Source organism: Nerophis ophidion, linkage group LG08, assembly GCF_033978795.1.
Source record: "Nerophis ophidion isolate RoL-2023_Sa linkage group LG08, RoL_Noph_v1.0, whole genome shotgun sequence".
NCBI lineage: Eukaryota > Metazoa > Chordata > Actinopteri > Syngnathiformes > Syngnathidae > Nerophis > Nerophis ophidion.
The window spans coordinates 950,535-969,902 of record NC_084618.1 but is presented as its reverse complement, the minus strand read 5'-3'; the positions used below and the strand labels follow the sequence as shown (position 1 = coordinate 969,902).

Here is a 19,368-nt window from a genome sequence, read left to right as displayed (position 1 = left end):
TGTTCTTTAAAAGTATATTTTAGATGATATTTAGTTGGACAAAAAAAAGAACTTATTTCACGCAGCAGACGGGAAAATGTGAGTTTTGTGGGCTACTTTGAAGTGATTGAAGACGTCCTTTAAGAGTATATTTGAGAAGCTGCTGGTGGAATGTGAGATGCAGAAGAAGTGAGGTGAACAACAAAACATTTATTTCCTTCCTTTCTGTGGCACACAAACGCCACGTCCACCCTTGACCTCGCTGCAGCGCTCCCACACAACGCTGGGAAAGTCACCCCCCTCCTGTCAGCCATGAAAAGCCCGCTGTTGACCCTTCACCCCTGACCTGTCCACACAAATGGCCCTTTTGATAATAGCCATTGTCATTGGGGGGCCCGCCAACGCAGCCCACAAATGATCAATCATAAAGTCAGCACAATCCAAAATAAAAGTGGAATATTCTGGCAATAAAACCTCCTTTTCTCTATTGAAAGTAAAAAAGAAGTTATATCACCGGCCCAAAAAATGAGACGTTTTCATCAACGCAGAGTGTTCTTTTTATGACAGAAATAAACCATACAAGTAAGAAAATAAAGTCTTAATATTACTTAATAAATATATTTCATGTTTAGATTGGATAAAAAAATGTTTTATTATTATGATCATATTTTTTCTTTTATTTTACAAGAATTATCATTTTTTGTTTATTTTACAGGAATTAAATCCGATTTTTAGGAGGTAAATAAAATAATGATAAATTGCAAAAAAATATAAGAGCAAAAAGTATCTCTTTACGGAAATGAAGTCAGAATATTGTGAAAATAATCCAAAGGTTGCACAACTAAATATGTTTGGAGTAATCATATTTTACTAAGAAAAGAATTAATGAATAATATTCTCAAGAAAAATGTCAACATATAACCAGGAAATGAGTTGTATTTTCGTAGCCGAGAAATGATAACAAAACATAAATATGGTACAGTAAAATGTCAATTTTGAAGCAATTTTTTAATATGATATCTAAAACATTTATAATCAATCATACAGTGAGGGGAATCAAGAGGTCATAGTGCAATATTTTAGAAATAAAACCTCATTTTCTCTGGAAAATATTGGTCGTATTCAAAGATAAAGTAATTGTCAAATAAAGGACATATTTTTCGTAATCTTTTATGAAAATTAGGTATTCTTTTTATGACATAAATTAACCACAAAGGTACGGGAATTACATTTTAATATTGTCAGATAAATTCTTTATTTTATTTCATCGTTATCATTTTTTTTTTTTTAGATTTTACAAGAATAAAATAAAATGTTTAAAAATGAAAAAAAGTTGAAGTCTACCAAAAATAAAATTGTACCGTCCGCTAACTTTTTGCAACTCAACGCCCAAAAAAACGGAAATGCTGATTATCGGTCCTGCTAGACACCGAACTCTATTTAATAATACAACTCTAACATTTGACAACCAAACAATTAATCAAGGCGACACGGTAAAGAATCTGGGTATTATCTTCCACCCAACTCTCTCCTTTGAGGCACACATTAAAAGCGTTACTAAAACGGCCTTCTTTCATCTCCGTAACATCGCTAAAATTCGCTCCATTTTGTCCACTAAAGACGCTGAGATCATTATCCATGCGTTTGTTACGTCTCGTCTCGATTACTGTAACGTATTATTTTGGGGTCTCCCCATGTCTAGCATTAAAAGATTACAGTTGGTACAAAATGCGGCTGCTAGACTTTTGACAAGAACAAGAAAGTTTGATCATATTACGCCTGTACTGTATATACCTTTATATACATATATATATACCTATACTGTATATAATAAATAAATGGGTTGTACTTGTATAGCGCTTTTCTACCTTCAAGGTAGTCAAAGCGCTTTGACACTACTTCCACATTCACACACTGATGGAGGGAGCTGCCATGCAAGGCGCCAACCAGCACCCATCAGGAGCAAGGGTGAAGTGTCTTGCTCAGGACACAACGGACATGACGAGGTTGGTTCTAGGTGGGATTTGAACCAGTGACCCTCGGGTTGCGCACGGCCACTCTCCCACTGCGCCACGCCGTCCCTATATATATATATATATATATATATATATATATATATATATATATATATATATATATATATATATATATATATATATATATATATATATATATATATATACACATATATATATGTATATATACATATATACATACATTTATACCTATACTGTATATACCTTTATATACATACATATATACCTATACTGTATATACATTTATATACATATATATACATACATATATACCTATACTGGCTCACCTGCACTGGCTTCCTGTGCACTTAAGATGTGACTTTAAGGTTTTACTACTTAGGTATAAAATACTACACGGTCTAGCTCCATCCTATCTTGCCGATTGTATTGTACCATATGTCCCGGCAAGAAATCTGCCTTCAAAGGACTCCGGCTTATTAGTGATTCCTAAAGCCCAAAAAAAGTCTGCGGGCTATAGAGCGTTTTCCGTTCAGGCTCCAGTACTCTGGAATGTCCTACCGGTAACAGTTCGAGATGCTACCTCAGTAGGAGCATTTAAGTCTCACCTTAAAACTCATTTGTATACTCTAGCCTTTAAATAGACCACCGTTTTAGACCAGTTGATCTGCCGCTTCTTTTCTTTTTCTACTCTGTCCCCCCCCTCCCTTGTGGAGGGGGTCCGGTCCGATGGCCATGGATGAAGTACTGGCTGTCCAGAGTCGGGACCCAGGATGGACCGCTCGTCGGGACCCAGGATGGACTGCTTGGGGACATCTCTACGATGCTGATCCGACTCCGCTTGGGATGGTTTCCTCTGGACGGGACTCTCGCTGATTTCTTGGATCCGCTTTGAACTGAACTCTCGCGTCTGTGTTGGATCCACTATGGATTGAACTTTCACATTATCATGTTAGACCCGCTCGACATCCATTGCTTTCGGTCCCCTAGAGGGGGGGCGGGGGGGGGGGTTGCCCACATATGTGGTCCTCTCCAAGGTTCTCATAGTCATCATCGTCACCGACGTCCCACTGGATGTGAGTTCTCCTTGCCCTTATGTGGGTTCTTCCGAGGATGTGGTAGTGGTTTGTGCAGCCCTTTGAGACACTTGTGATTTAGGGCTATATAAGTAAACATTGATTGATTGAATTTTAGTTATGTAATGTTAGTAATATTAGTAGTGTAATATTAGTGATATTAGTAAGTAGTAGTTTTAGTAGTAGTAGTAGTACACTTCTTACTGTAATTGTGACACTTATAATTAGTCACAATTGTTTTGTAAAATTAATGTGTACATAGAGTATCCTAATTTAGTTCAAGGTATTTTCATATCTAAAGTCACAGTTAGTGTTAGGTTCCAAGCTGAATGCCACGGACATGTTATTCCGCCACGCCAGCAGAGGGAGCACTCGTACAGGAAAGGAGGGAAATGGGAGGTGCTCATTAGTGCTTTGCTTCCGTGTCTCAGTCAGGCCACGCCCTGCGATGACAATGCAATCAAGCACTTCCTGTCTTCTTTTTATTCCGAACAAACAGGTCGGTAAAGTTTGATAATATTAACACATTTGTCTCCAAGCAATTATAAGCGTTTCTCAATATAGAACTATCCAAGTATGTTTTTTAAAAGTGTGTATTTGTGACGACATCTGTAACATTCAATAGGCGACTTCTGCCTTTGTGTGTGAGGGCGGGAATGATGACGTCAGTGGACTTGTTGAAAATAAACTCTGACGTCAGTGGACTTGTTGAAGATAAACTCTGACGTCAGTGGACTTGTTGAAGATAAACTCTGACGTCAGTGGACTTGTTGAAGATAAACTCTGACGTCGGTGGACTTGTTGAAGATAAACTCTGACCTCAGTGGACTTGTTGAAGATAAACTCTGACGTCGGTGGACTTGTTGAAGATAAACTCTGACGTCGGTGGACTTGTTGAAGATAAACTCTGACGTCGGTGGACTTGTTGAAGATAAACTCTGACCTCAGTGGACTTGTTGAAGATAAACTCTGACGTCAGTGGACTTGTTGAAGATAAACTCTGACGTCAGTGGACTTGTTGAAGATAAACTCTGACGTCAGTGGACTTGTTGAAGATAAACTCTGACGTCGGTGGACTTGTTGAAGATAAACTCTGACCTCAGTGGACTTGTTGAAGATAAACTCTGACGTCAGTGGACTTGTTGAAGATAAACTCTGACGTCGGTGGACTTGTTGAAGATAAACTCTGACGTCAGTGGACTTGTTGAAGATAAACTCTGATGTCGGTGGACTTGTTGAAGATAAACTCTGACCTCAGTGGACTTGTTGAAGATAAACTCTGACGTCGGTGGACTTGTTGAAGATAAACTCTGATGTCGGTGGACTTGTTGAAGATAAACTCTGACGTCAGTGGACTTGTTGAAGATAAACTCTGATGTCGGTGGACTTGTTGAAGATAAACTCTGACCTCAGTGGACTTGTTGAAGATAAACTCTGACGTCGGTGGACTTGTTGAAGATAAACTCTGACGTCGGTGGACTTGTTGAAGATAAACTCTGACGTCAGTGGACTTGTTGAAGATAAACTCTGACGTCAGTGGACTTGTTGAAGATAAACTCTGACGTCGGTGGACTTGTTGAAGATAAACTCTGACCTCAGTGGACTTGTTGAAGATAAACTCTGACGTCAGTGGACTTGTTGAAGATAAACTCTGACGTCAGTGGACTTGTTGAAGATAAACTCTGACGTCGGTGGACTTGTTGAAGATAAACTCTGACCTCAGTGGACTTGTTGAAGATAAACTCTGACGTCAGTGGACTTGTTGAAGATAAACTCTGACGTCAGTGGACTTGTTGAAGATAAACTCTGACGTCGGTGGACTTGTTGAAGATAAACTCTGACCTCAGTGGACTTGTTGAAGATAAACTCTGACGTCAGTGGACTTGTTGAAGATAAACTCTGACGTCGGTGGACTTGTTGAAGATAAACTCTGACCTCAGTGGACTTGTTGAAGATAAACTCTGATGTCGGTGGACTTGTTGAAGATAAACTCTGACGTCAGTGGACTTGTTGAAGATAAACTCTGACGTCGGTGGACTTGTTGAAGATAAACTCTGACCTCAGTGGACTTGTTGAAGATAAACTCTGACGTCAGTGGACTTGTTGAAGATAAACTCTGACGTCAGTGGACTTGTTGAAGATAAACTCTGACGTCGGTGGACTTGTTGAAGATAAACTCTGACCTCAGTGGACTTGTTGAAGATAAACTCTGACGTCAGTGGACTTGTTGAAGATAAACTCTGACGTCGGTGGACTTGTTGAAGATAAACTCTGACGTCAGTGGACTTGTTGAAGATAAACTCTGACGTCGGTGGACTTGTTGAAGATAAACTCTGACGTCAGTGGACTTGTTGAAGATAAACTCTGATGTCGGTGGACTTGTTGAAGATAAACTCTGACGTCAGTGGACTTGTTGAAGATAAACTCTGACGTCAGTGGACTTGTTGAAGATAAACTCTGATGTCGGTGGACTTGTTGAAGATAAACTCTGACGTCAGTGGACTTGTTGAAGATAAACTGAAGTTTAATAGATATAGTCAGGTAAGAAAATGTGTTATGTAATTGATTTATAATGACATTGACAATATAGAAAAGAGTGTTCAAGAAAGCAACAATATTAAAAGGAGGCAATGTCAGAATCCAGTGCAAAGATGTCCAATGAAGAGGTTTATTAAAGCAACAGTGATGCTTATTTCACAACAAAAGTGTTGGGATATGAAACGATCCATCCTCCATGTTTTTGTGGATTTGTTTTATCATTTCAAAAGTAAAGATGTAATTGTTTAACGATGTGAATGAACAAATGTGGAATTGAAATTACATTGTCAAAACCATTTGGATGTGATTAAAAGCACAATAGAAATGTAAATGAGAGTAAAGAAATCAAGAAATGTTTAATAAAAGAGTCAGGCCACATCCTGTGATGAGAACGCAATCAAGTACTTCCTGTCTTCTTTTATTCCAATAAAACAGGACACAACATTACTAACACTGGGAACAAACTACTCAGTGCGAGGCCTGTAACAGAATAATATTATTATTAATAGTAGTAGTTGTACTAGTAGTACACTACTTACTGTAATAGTAGTAGTAGTAGTAGTAGTACACTGCATACTGTAATATTATTATTAGTAGTAGTACACTACTTATTGTAATAATAGTAATACTATTAGTAGTTGTAGTAGTACATTACTTAGTGTAATACTAGTAGTAGTAGTTGTAGTACTAGTACATTGCTTACTGTAATAATAGTAGTAGTAGTAGTAGTAGTACACTACTGTAATATTAGTAGTATTAGTACACTACTTAAGGTCATAATAGTAATAGTAGTAGTACACTACTTACTGTAGTAATAGTAGTTGTAGTAGTACATTACTTAATGTAATATTAGTAGTAGTTGTAGTACTAGTACAATACTTACTGTAATAGTAGTAGTAGTAGTAGTACACTACTTACTGTATTAATAGTAATATTAGTAGTATTAGTACACTACTTACTGTAATAATAGTAATAGTAGTAGTACACTACTTACTGTAGTAATAGTAGTTGTAGTAGTACATTACTTAATGTAATACTAGTAATATTAGTAGTAGTTGTAGTACTAGTACAATACTTACTGTAATAGTAGTAGTAGTAGTAGTACACTACTTACTGTATTAATAGTAATATTAGTAGTAGTAGTACACTACTCACTGTAGTAATATTAGAAGTAGTAGTAGTACACTACTTACTGTAATAATAGTAGTAGTACACTACTTACTGTAGTAATAGTAGTTGTAGTAGTACATTACTCACTGTAATACTAGTAATATTAGTAGTAGTTGTAGTACTAGTACACTACTTACTGTAATAATAGTAATATTAGTAGTAGTCCACTACTTACTGTAATAATAGTAATATTAGTAGTTGTAGTAGTACATTACTCACTGTAATACTAGTAATATTAGTAGTAGTTGTAGTACTAGTACACTACTTACTGTAATAATAGTAATATTAGTAGTAGTACACTACTTACTGTAATAATAGTAATATTAGTAGTAGTACACTACTTACTGTAATAATAGTAATATTAGTAGTAGTAGTACACTACTTACTGTAATATTATTAGTGGTAGTAGTACACTACTTACTGTAGTAATATTATTATTAGTAGTAGTACACTACTTACTGTAATAATAGTAATAGTAGAAGTACACTACTTACTGTATCAATCAATCAATCAATGTTTACTTATATAGCCCTAAATCACTAGTGTCTCAAAGGGCTGCACAAACCACTACGACATCCTCGGTAGGCCCACATAAGGGCAAGGAAAACTCACACCCAGTGGGACGTCGGTGACAATAATGACCCAGTGGGACGTCGGTGACAATAATGACTATGAGAACCTTGGGGAGGAGGAAAGCAATGGATGTGGAGCGGGTCTAACATGATACTGTGAAAGTTCAATCCACAACGGATCCAACACAGTCGCGAGAGTCCAGTCCAAAGCGGATCCATGTAGTAATAGTAGTTGTAGTAGTACATTACTCACTGTAATACTAGTAATATTAGTAGTAGTTTTAGTATTAGTACACTACTTACTGTAATAATAGTAATATTAGTAGTAATACACTACTTACTGTAATAGTAGTAATATTAGTAGTAGTAGTAGTACACTACTTACTGTAATAATAGTAATATTAGTAGTAGTAGTAGTACACTACTTACTGTAGTAATATTATTATTATTATTAGTACACTACTTACTGTAATAATAGTAATAGTAGTAGTACACTACTTACTGTAGTAATAGTAGTTGTAGTAGTACATTACTCACTGTAATACTAGTAATATTAGTAGTAGTTGTAGTACTAGTACACTACTTACTGTATTAATAGTAATGTTAGTAGTAGTAGTACACTACTTACTGTAGTATTATTAGCAGTAGTAGTACACTACTTACTGTAGTATTATTAGCAGTAGTAGTACACTACTTACTGTAATAATAGTAATATTAGTAGTAGTAGTAGTACACTACTTACTGTAGTAATATTATTATTAGTAGTAGTACACTACTTACTGTAATAATAGTAATATTATTATTAGTAGTAGTACACTACTTACTGTAATAATAGTAATAGTAGTAGTACACTACTTACTGTAGTAATAGTAGTTGTAGTAGTACATTACTCACTGTAATACTAGTAATATTAGTAGTGGTTGTAGTACTAGTACACTACTTACTGTAATAATAGTAGTAGTAGTAGTACACTACTTACTGTATTAATAGTAATATTAGTAGTAGTAGTACACTACTTACGGTCATAATAGTAATAGCAGTAGTACACTACTTACTGTAGTAATAGTTGTAGTAGTACATTACTTACTGTAATACTAGTAATATTAGTAGTAGTTGTAGTACTAGTACACTACTTACTGTAATAATAGTAGTAGTAGTAGTACACTACTTACTGTAATAATAGTAGTAGTAGTACACTACTTACTGTATTAATAGTAATATTAGTAGTAGTAGTACACTACTTACTGTAATAATAGTAGTAGTAGTAGTACACTACTTACTGTATTAATAGTAATATTAGTAGTAGTAGTACACTACTTACTGTAGTAATATTAGTAGTAGTAGTAGTAGTAGTAGTAGTAGTAGTACACTACTTACTGTAATAATATTAATAGTAGTAGTACACTACTTACTGTAGTAATAGTAGTTGTAGTAGTACATTACTCACTGTAATACTAGTGATATTAGTAGTAGTTGTAGTACTAGTACACTACTTACTGTAATAACAGTAATATTAGTAGTAGTACACTACACACTGTAATAATAGTAATATTAGTAGTAGTAGTAGTACACTACTTACTGTAATAATAGTAACAGTAGTAGTACACTACTTACTGTAGTAATAGTAGTTGTAGTAGTACATTACTTACTGTAATACTAGTAATATTAGTAGTAGTTGTAGTACTAGTACACAACTTACTGTAATAATAGTAGTAGTAGTAGTACACTACTGTAATAGTAGTAATATTAGTTGTATTAGTACACTACTTACTGTTTTAATAGTTGTGGTAGTAGTAGAAGTATACTACTTACTGTAATAATAGTAATATTAGTAGTGGTAGTAGTAGTAGTACACTACTTACTGTAATAATAGTAATGTTAGTAGTAGTAGTACACTACTTACTGTAATAATAGTAATATTATTACTATTAGTAGTAGTACACTACTTACCGTAATAATATTATTATTATTAGTACCCTACTTACTATAACATTAATAGTAGTAGTACACCACTTACTGTAATAATAATAATATTAGTATTACACTAGTCACTGTAATAATAGTAATATTAGTAGTAGTAGTAGTACACTACTTGCTGTAATAATAGTAATATTAGTAGTAGTAGAAGTAGTAGTACATTACTCACTGTAATAATATATTCATTATTATTAGTAGTAGTACACTACTTACTGTAATAATAGTAATATTATTAGTAGTAGTAGTAATAGTAGTACACTACTCAGTGTAATAATAGTAATATTAGTATTAGTAGTACACTACTCACTGTAATAAAAGTAATAGTAGTAGTAGTAGTACACTACTCACTGTAATACTAGTAATATTATTAGTAGTAGACTATCCATCCATCCATCCATTTCCTACCGCTTATTCCCTTTCGGGGTCGCGGGGGGTGCTGGCGCCTATCTCAGCTACAATCGGGCAGAAGGCGGGGTACACCCTGTACACTAGTCACAGTAATACTAGTAATATTAGTAGTAGTAGGAGTACATTACTGACTGTAATAATAGTAATAATAGTATTATTATTAGTAGTTGTACACTACTCACTGTAATAATAGTAATATTAGTAGTAGTAGTAGTACATTACTGACTGTAATAATAGTAATAATAGTATTATTATTAGTAGTAGTACACTACTCACTGTAATAATAGTAATATTAGTAGTAGTAGTAGTAGTAGTAATATTAGTATTAGTAGTAGTAGTAGTAGTAGTAGTAATATTAGTATTAGTAGTAGTAGTGATGGCTTGAAGTTGGTCAAACTGCGCCTCGCAGTGGTGAAAATGTGCAAGTGCTGCCTTGCTGAGCAATGACGTCACCATAAAAACCTTTTCATTTTTTCTCACTTTTTTCACTGCAATCTTTCGCTGTTGTTGTTGCAATACTTTCTGTTTATTGACTATTTATGTTTGCGCGGCACGACGAGTCTCCTGGCCGGATGTGTTGGCTGCATGGGCGGAAGTTGTAAGCTGAGAAGGAAAGTGTCCAACTTGGCAGAAGGGAAAAAAAGGGGCTGGGGAATTTGGAAAAAGTTCTATTAATGTTGGACTTTTCACGCGTCCTGCAGCTTCTTGGACTTGAATGTTGGACTTCTGCATCTTGGACTTCTGCATCTTGGACTTCTCCATGTTGTAGTTGTGAAAGTTGTAGTTGTGAATGTTGTAGTTGTGAAAGTTGTAGTTGTGAAAGTTGTAGTTGTGAATGTTGTAGTTGTGAAAGTTGTAGTTGTGAAAGTTGTAGTTGTGAAAGTTGTAGTTGTGAATGTTGTAGTTGTGAAAGTTGTAGTTGTGAAAGTTGTAGTTGTGAATGTTGTAGTTGTGAAAGTTGTAGTTGTGAAAGTTGTAGTTGTGAGGCGTCCTGCAGCTTGTTTGGTGTCCGCGGGAGGAGATGTGTTCCTCCGCCACGAGGATGTTCCTCCGCCGTCACTTGGCGCTGCTCTTGGCCGTCTTCCTGTCGCCGACCCGCGGCTACTTCTCCGAGGAAAGATCCCCGGAGGAGTCCAGGATGCAGCCTCCCACCGTGGTGATCGCCATCATCGCCAGGAACGCTGCCCACTCCCTGCCCTACTTCCTGGGGGCCCTGGAGAGGCTGCATTACCCCAAAGAGCGCATCTCCGTGTGGTATGTCAGTGTCTTCACTACCTTCATATATGCACTCAACTGCAGCGAGTACGGGGGCCATCTGTGTGTGGTATGTCAGTGTCTTCACTACCTTCATATATGCACTCAACTGCAGCGAGTACGGGGGCCATCTGTGTGTGGTATGTCAGTGTCTTCACTACCTTCATATATGCACTCAACTGCAGCGAGTACGGGGGCCATCTGTGTGTGGTATGTCAGTGTCTTCACTACCTTCATATATGCACTCAACTGCAGCGAGTACGGGGGCCATCTGTGTGTGGTATGTCAGTGTCTTCACTACCTTCATCTATGCACTCAACTGCAGCGAGTACGGGGGCCATCTGTGTGTGTGGTATGTCAGTGTCTTCACTACCTTCATATATGCACTCAACTGCAGCGAGTACGGGGGCCATCTGTGTGTGTGGTATGTCAGTGTCTTCACTACCATCATCTATGCACTCAACTGCAGCGAGTACGGGGGCCATCTGTGTGTGGTATGTCAGTGTCTTCACTACCATCATCTATGCACTCAACTGCAGCGAGTACGGGGGCCATCTGTGTGTGTGGTATGTCAGTGTCTTCACTACCATCATCTATGCACTCAACTGCAGCGAGTACGGGGGCCATCTGTGTGTGTGGTATGTCAGTGTCTTCACTACCATCATCTATGCACTCAACTGCAGCGAGTACGGGGGCCATCTGTGTGTGTGGTATGTCAGTGTCTTCACTACCATCATCTATGCACTCAACTGCAGCGAGTACGGGGGCCATCTGTGTGTGTGGTATGTCAGTGTCTTCACTACCATCATCTATGCACTCAACTGCAGCGAGTACGGGGGCCATCTGTGTGTGGTATGTCAGTGTCTTCACTACCATCATCTATGCACTCAACTGCAGCGAGTACGGGGGCCATCTGTGTGTGGTATGTCAGTGTCTTCACTACCATCATCTATGCACTCAACTGCAGCGAGTACGGGGGCCATCTGTGTGTGGTATGTCAGTGTCTTCACTACCATCATCTATGCACTCAACTGCAGCGAGTACGGGGGCCATCTGTGTGTGTGGTATGTCAGTGTCTTCACTACCATCATCTATGCACTCAACTGCAGCGAGTACGGGGGCCATCTGTGTGTGTGGTATGTCAGTGTCTTCACTACCATCATCTATGCACTCAACTGCAGCGAGTACGGGGGCCATCTGTGTGTGTGGTATGTCAGTGTCTTCACTACCATCATCTATGCACTCAACTGCAGCGAGTACGGGGGCCATCTGTGTGTGTGGTATGTCAGTGTCTTCACTACCATCATCTATGCACTCAACTGCAGCGAGTACGGGGGCCATCTGTGTGTGGTATGTCAGTGTCTTCACTACCATCATCTATGCACTCAACTGCAGCGAGTACGGGGGCCATCTGTGTGTGGTATGTCAGTGTCTTCACTACCATCATCTATGCACTCAACTGCAGCGAGTACGGGGGCCATCTGTGTGTGTGGTATGTCAGTGTCTTCACTACCATCATCTATGCACTCAACTGCAGCGAGTACGGGGGCCATCTGTGTGTGTGGTATGTCAGTGTCTTCACTACCATCATCTATGCACTCAACTGCAGCGAGTACGGGGGCCATCTGTGTGTGGTATGTCAGTGTCTTCACTACCATCATCTATGCACTCAACTGCAGCGAGTACGGGGGCCATCTGTGTGTGTGGTATGTCAGTGTCTTCACTACCATCATCTATGCACTCAACTGCAGCGAGTACGGGGGCCATCTGTGTGTGAAATATGTCAGTGTCTTCACTACCATCATCTATGCACTCAACTGCAGCGAGTACGGGGGCCATCTGTGTGTGTGGTATGTCAGTGTCTTCACTACCATCATCTATGCACTCAACTGCAGCGAGTACGGGGGCCATCTGTGTGTGTGGTATGTCAGTGTCTTCACTACCATCATCTATGCACTCAACTGCAGCGAGTACGGGGGCCATCTGTGTGTGGTATGTCAGTGTCTTCACTACCATCATCTATGCACTCAACTGCAGCGAGTACGGGGGCCATCTGTGTGTGGTATGTCAGTGTCTTCACTACCATCATCTATGCACTCAACTGCAGCGAGTACGGGGGCCATCTGTGTGTGTGGTATGTCAGTGTCTTCACTACCATCATCTATGCACTCAACTGCAGCGAGTACGGGGGCCATCTGTGTGTGTGGTATGTCAGTGTCTTCACTACCATCATCTATGCACTCAACTGCAGCGAGTACGGGGGCCATCTGTGTGTGTGGTATGTCAGTGTCTTCACTACCATCATCTATGCACTCAACTGCAGCGAGTACGGGGGCCATCTGTGTGTGTGGTATGTCAGTGTCTTCACTACCATCATCTATGCACTCAACTGCAGCGAGTACGGGGGCCATCTGTGTGTGGTATGTCAGTGTCTTCACTACCATCATCTATGCACTCAACTGCAGCGAGTACGGGGGCCATCTGTGTGTGGTATGTCAGTGTCTTCACTACCATCATCTATGCACTCAACTGCAGCGAGTACGGGGGCCATCTGTGTGTGGTATGTCAGTGTCTTCACTACCATCATCTATGCACTCAACTGCAGCGAGTACGGGGGCCATCTGTGTGTGTGGTATGTCAGTGTCTTCACTACCTTCATATATGCACTCAACTGCAGCGAGTACGGGGGCCATCTGTGTGTGGTATGTCAGTGTCTTCACTACCATCATCTATGCACTCAACTGCAGCGAGTACGGGGGCCATCTGTGTGTGTGGTATGTCAGTGTCTTCACTACCATCATCTATGCACTCAACTGCAGCGAGTACGGGGGCCATCTGTGTGTGTGGTATGTCAGTGTCTTCACTACCATCATCTATGCACTCAACTGCAGCGAGTACGGGGGCCATCTGTGTGTGTGGTATGTCAGTGTCTTCACTACCATCATCTATGCACTCAACTGCAGCGAGTACGGGGGCCATCTGTGTGTGTGGTATGTCAGTGTCTTCACTACCATCATCTATGCACTCAACTGCAGCGAGTACGGGGGCCATCTGTGTGTGTGGTATGTCAGTGTCTTCACTACCATCATCTATGCACTCAACTGCAGCGAGTACGGGGGCCATCTGTGTGTGGTATGTCAGTGTCTTCACTACCATCATCTATGCACTCAACTGCAGCGAGTACGGGGGCCATCTGTGTGTGGTATGTCAGTGTCTTCACTACCATCATCTATGCACTCAACTGCAGCGAGTACGGGGGCCATCTGTGTGTGGTATGTCAGTGTCTTCACTACCATCATCTATGCACTCAACTGCAGCGAGTACGGGGGCCATCTGTGTGTGTGGTATGTCAGTGTCTTCACTACCATCATCTATGCACTCAACTGCAGCGAGTACGGGGGCCATCTGTGTGTGTGGTATGTCAGTGTCTTCACTACCATCATCTATGCACTCAACTGCAGCGAGTACGGGGGCCATCTGTGTGTGTGGTATGTCAGTGTCTTCACTACCATCATCTATGCACTCAACTGCAGCGAGTACGGGGGCCATCTGTGTGTGGTATGTCAGTGTCTTCACTACCATCATCTATGCACTCAACTGCAGCGAGTACGGGGGCCATCTGTGTGTGGTATGTCAGTGTCTTCACTACCATCATCTATGCACTCAACTGCAGCGAGTACGGGGGCCATCTGTGTGTGTGGTATGTCAGTGTCTTCACTACCATCATCTATGCACTCAACTGCAGCGAGTACGGGGGCCATCTGTGTGTGGTATGTCAGTGTCTTCACTACCATCATCTATGCACTCAACTGCAGCGAGTACGGGGGCCATCTGTGTGTGTGGTATGTCAGTGTCTTCACTACCATCATCTATGCACTCAACTGCAGCGAGTACGGGGGCCATCTGTGTGTGAAATATGTCAGTGTCTTCACTACCATCATCTATGCACTCAACTGCAGCGAGTACGGGGGCCATCTGTGTGTGTGGTATGTCAGTGTCTTCACTACCATCATCTATGCACTCAACTGCAGCGAGTACGGGGGCCATCTGTGTGTGAAATATGTCAGTGTCTTCACTACCATCATCTATGCACTCAACTGCAGCGAGTACGGGGCCATCTGTGTGTGTGGTATGTCAGTGTCTTCACTACCATCATCTATGCACTCAACTGCAGCGAGTACGGGGGCCATCTGTGTGTGTGGTATGTCAGTGTCTTCACTACCATCATCTATGCACTCAACTGCAGCGAGTACGGGGACCATCTGTGTGTGGTATGTCAGTGTCTTCACTACCATCATCTATGCACTCAACTGCAGCGAGTACGGGGGCCATCTGTGTGTGGTATGTCAGTGTCTTCACTACCATCATCTATGCACTCAACTGCAGCGAGTACGGGGGCCATCTGTGTGTGTGGTATGTCAGTGTCTTCACTACCATCATCTATGCACTCAACTGCAGCGAGTACGGGGGCCATCTGTGTGTGTGGTATGTCAGTGTCTTCACTACCATCATCTATGCACTCAACTGCAGCGAGTACGGGGGCCATCTGTGTGTGTGGTATGTCAGTGTCTTCACTACCATCATCTATGCACTCAACTGCAGCGAGTACGGGGGCCATCTGTGTGTGTGGTATGTCAGTGTCTTCACTACCATCATCTATGCACTCAACTGCAGCGAGTACGGGGGCCATCTGTGTGTGGTATGTCAGTGTCTTCACTACCATCATCTATGCACTCAACTGCAGCGAGTACGGGGGCCATCTGTGTGTGGTATGTCAGTGTCTTCACTACCATCATCTATGCACTCAACTGCAGCGAGTACGGGGCCATCTGTGTGTGGTATGTCAGTGTCTTCACTACCATCATCTATGCACTCAACTGCAGCGAGTACGGGGGCCATCTGTGTGTGTGGTATGTCAGTGTCTTCACTACCTTCATATATGCACTCAACTGCAGCGAGTACGGGGGCCATCTGTGTGTGGTATGTCAGTGTCTTCACTACCATCATCTATGCACTCAACTGCAGCGAGTACGGGGCCATCTGTGTGTGTGGTATGTCAGTGTCTTCACTACCATCATCTATGCACTCAACTGCAGCGAGTACGGGGGCCATCTGTGTGTGTGTATGTCAGTGTCTTCACTACCATCATCTATGCACTCAACTGCAGCGAGTACGGGGCCATCTGTGTGTGTGGTATGTCAGTGTCTTCACTACCATCATCTATGCACTCAACTGCAGCGAGTACGGGGGCCATCTGTGTGTGTGGTATGTCAGTGTCTTCACTACCATCATCTATGCACTCAACTGCAGCGAGTACGGGGGCCATCTGTGTGTGGTATGTCAGTGTCTTCACTACCATCATCTATGCACTCAACTGCAGCGAGTACGGGGGCCATCTGTGTGTGTGGTATGTCAGTGTCTTCACTACCATCATCTATGCACTCAACTGCAGCGAGTACGGGGGCCATCTGTGTGTGTGGTATGTCAGTGTCTTCACTACCATCATCTATGCACTCAACTGCAGCGAGTACGGGGGCCATCTGTGTGTGTGGTATGTCAGTGTCTTCACTACCATCATCTATGCACTCAACTGCAGCGAGTACGGGGGCCATCTGTGTGTGGTATGTCAGTGTCTTCACTACCATCATCTATGCACTCAACTGCAGCGAGTACGGGGGCCATCTGTGTGTGGTATGTCAGTGTCTTCACTACCATCATCTATGCACTCAACTGCAGCGAGTACGGGGGCCATCTGTGTGTGTGGTATGTCAGTGTCTTCACTACCATCATCTATGCACTCAACTGCAGCGAGTACGGGGGCCATCTGTGTGTGTGGTATGTCAGTGTCTTCACTACCATCATCTATGCACTCAACTGCAGCGAGTACGGGGGCCATCTGTGTGTGTGGTATGTCAGTGTCTTCACTACCATCATCTATGCACTCAACTGCAGCGAGTACGGGGGCCATCTGTGTGTGGTATGTCAGTGTCTTCACTACCATCATCTATGCACTCAACTGCAGCGAGTACGGGGCCATCTGTGTGTGTGGTATGTCAGTGTCTTCACTACCATCATCTATGCACTCAACTGCAGCGAGTACGGGGGCCATCTGTGTGTGGTATGTCAGTGTCTTCACTACCATCATCTATGCACTCAACTGCAGCGAGTACGGGGGCCATCTGTGTGTGTGGTATGTCAGTGTCTTCACTACCATCATCTATGCACTCAACTGCAGCGAGTACGGGGGCCATCTGTGTGTGGTATGTCAGTGTCTTCACTACCATCATCTATGCACTCAACTGCAGCGAGTACGGGGGCCATCTGTGTGTGGTATGTCAGTGTCTTCACTACCATCATCTATGCACTCAACTGCAGCGAGTACGGGGGCCATCTGTGTGTGGTATGTCAGTGTCTTCACTACCATCATCTATGCACTCAACTGCAGCGAGTACGGGGGCCATCTGTGTGTGTGGTATGTCAGTGTCTTCACTACCATCATCTATGCACTCAACTGCAGCGAGTACGGGGGCCATCTGTGTGTGTGGTATGTCAGTGTCTTCACTACCATCATCTATGCACTCAACTGCAGCGAGTACGGGGGCCATCTGTGTGTGTGGTATGTCAGTGTCTTCACTACCATCATCTATGCACTCAACTGCAGCGAGTACGGGGCCATCTGTGTGTGGTATGTCAGTGTCTTCACTACCATCATCTATGCACTCAACTGCAGCGAGTACGGGGGCCATCTGTGTGTGTGGTATGTCAGTGTCTTCACTACCATCATCTATGCACTCAACTGCAGCGAGTACGGGGGCCATCTGTGTGTGTGGTATGTCAGTGTCTTCACTACCATCATCTATGCTCTCAACTGCAGCGAGTACGGGGGCCATCTGTGTGTGGTATGTCAGTGTCTTCACTACCATCATCTATGCACTCAACTGCAGCGAGTACGGGGGCCATCTGTGTGTGGTATGTCAGTGTCTTCACTACCATCATCTATGCACTCAACTGCAGCGAGTACGGGGGCCATCTGTGTGTGTGGTATGTCAGTGTCTTCACTACCATCATCTATGCACTCAACTGCAGCGAGTACGGGGGCCATCTGTGTGTGTGGTATGTCAGTGTCTTCACTACCATCATCTATGCACTCAACTGCAGCGAGTACGGGGGCCATCTGTGTGTGGTATGTCAGTGTCTTCATCCCTTTTTCATGGAGCTCTGCTGGCACTCAACTGCAGCGAGTACCAGGCGTCACCATCCGGCTAACCTTGACGCCTCCCTCTACAAACTTAATGTTTGTTCTGCCAACCAGCAAAGCAAAGGTTGTTTTTACACATATTTATTTGTTACTCCTCATAAGCGTAAAAGCTCACAGCTCCCCCTAAAAACGTTAGGTTTGTAGTGCCAACCTAGACTTGCCTCACAGCAAAGGTTGTTTTTACACTTATTTATTTGTCACACTTTGATTAGTTCCAGCTGCAACAACACCCCCGTAAGCGTAAAAGCTCACAGCTCCCCCTAAAAATGTTATGTTTGTAGTGCCAACCTAGACTTGCCTCGAGGCAATGTTGCTTTTACGCTTATTTCTTTTCACACTTTGATTACTTCCAGCTGCAATAACACTCCCGTGAGAGTAAAAGCTCACAGCTCACTCTACAAGTTCTCTGTTTGTAGGGCCAAGTTTCCAAGAAAAAAACTTACAGTTGAGTCACATTGAAGTTTGTAATTACCTTTACAAAGTCACAACAACATTTAGTGTCAGGCTTTTGTTAGTTCCAGCTACTACAACACTCCAGTTATCCCCCTGTAAGAGTAAAGCTCACACCTTTCCCTACAAGCTGTGTTTTTGGTGTCAACCTTTCAAAAACACCTAGGCTTGCCTCACAGTGAAGATGTTTACCTTTACAAACTCACAACAACATTTAGTGTCACACTTTGATTCGTTCCAGCTGATACAACACTCCCTCCCACCTTCCAAAAAAAAACCTAAACTTGCAACACAGCGAAGTTTTTTGTTACCTTTTCAAACCCACAACTTTTGTTGTCACACTTTGAATAGTTTTCTGCTGCAATAACACTCCCTGTAAGAGTAAAGCTCACAGCTCCTCCAACAAATGTTCTGTTTGTTGTGTCAACCTTCCAAAAAAAACAAACTTGCAGAGTTTGTTGTTACCTTTACAAAGTCACAACATTTGTTGTCACTCTTTGATTAGTTCCAACTGCAATAACACTCCCTGTAAGAGTAAAGCTCACAGCTCCCCCAACAAATTTTCTGTTTGTTGTGTCAACCTTCCAAAAAAAACAAACTTGCAGAGTTTGTTATTACCTTTACAAAGTCACAACATTTGTTGTCACTCTTTGATTAGTTCCAACTGCAATAACACTCCCAAGTCTTTCCCT

The 19,368-nt window shown here is 41.8% G+C and overlaps 1 protein-coding gene across 3 annotated transcripts in view; it reads left to right on the top strand.

Moving 5' to 3' along the window:
• Positions 1-3,488: 3,488 nt before the first annotated feature.
• The window catches only part of LOC133557167 (procollagen galactosyltransferase 2-like), a 35,382-nt gene continuing 19,502 nt past the window's right edge, over positions 3,489-19,368 (top strand). The window contains exon 1 of one of the 3 annotated variants that reach the window (XM_061907418.1): positions 3,489-3,548. Coding sequence is in view for 1 of the 3 variants with exons in the window: in XM_061907416.1 (XP_061763400.1) it covers positions 10,736-10,968 (233 nt within the window). In the remaining 2 variants the exon portion in view is untranslated. Of the gene's footprint in view, positions 3,549-10,152; positions 10,969-19,368 lie in introns of those variants that run through there. The other 2 variants (XM_061907416.1, XM_061907417.1) reach the window with 2 other exon arrangements.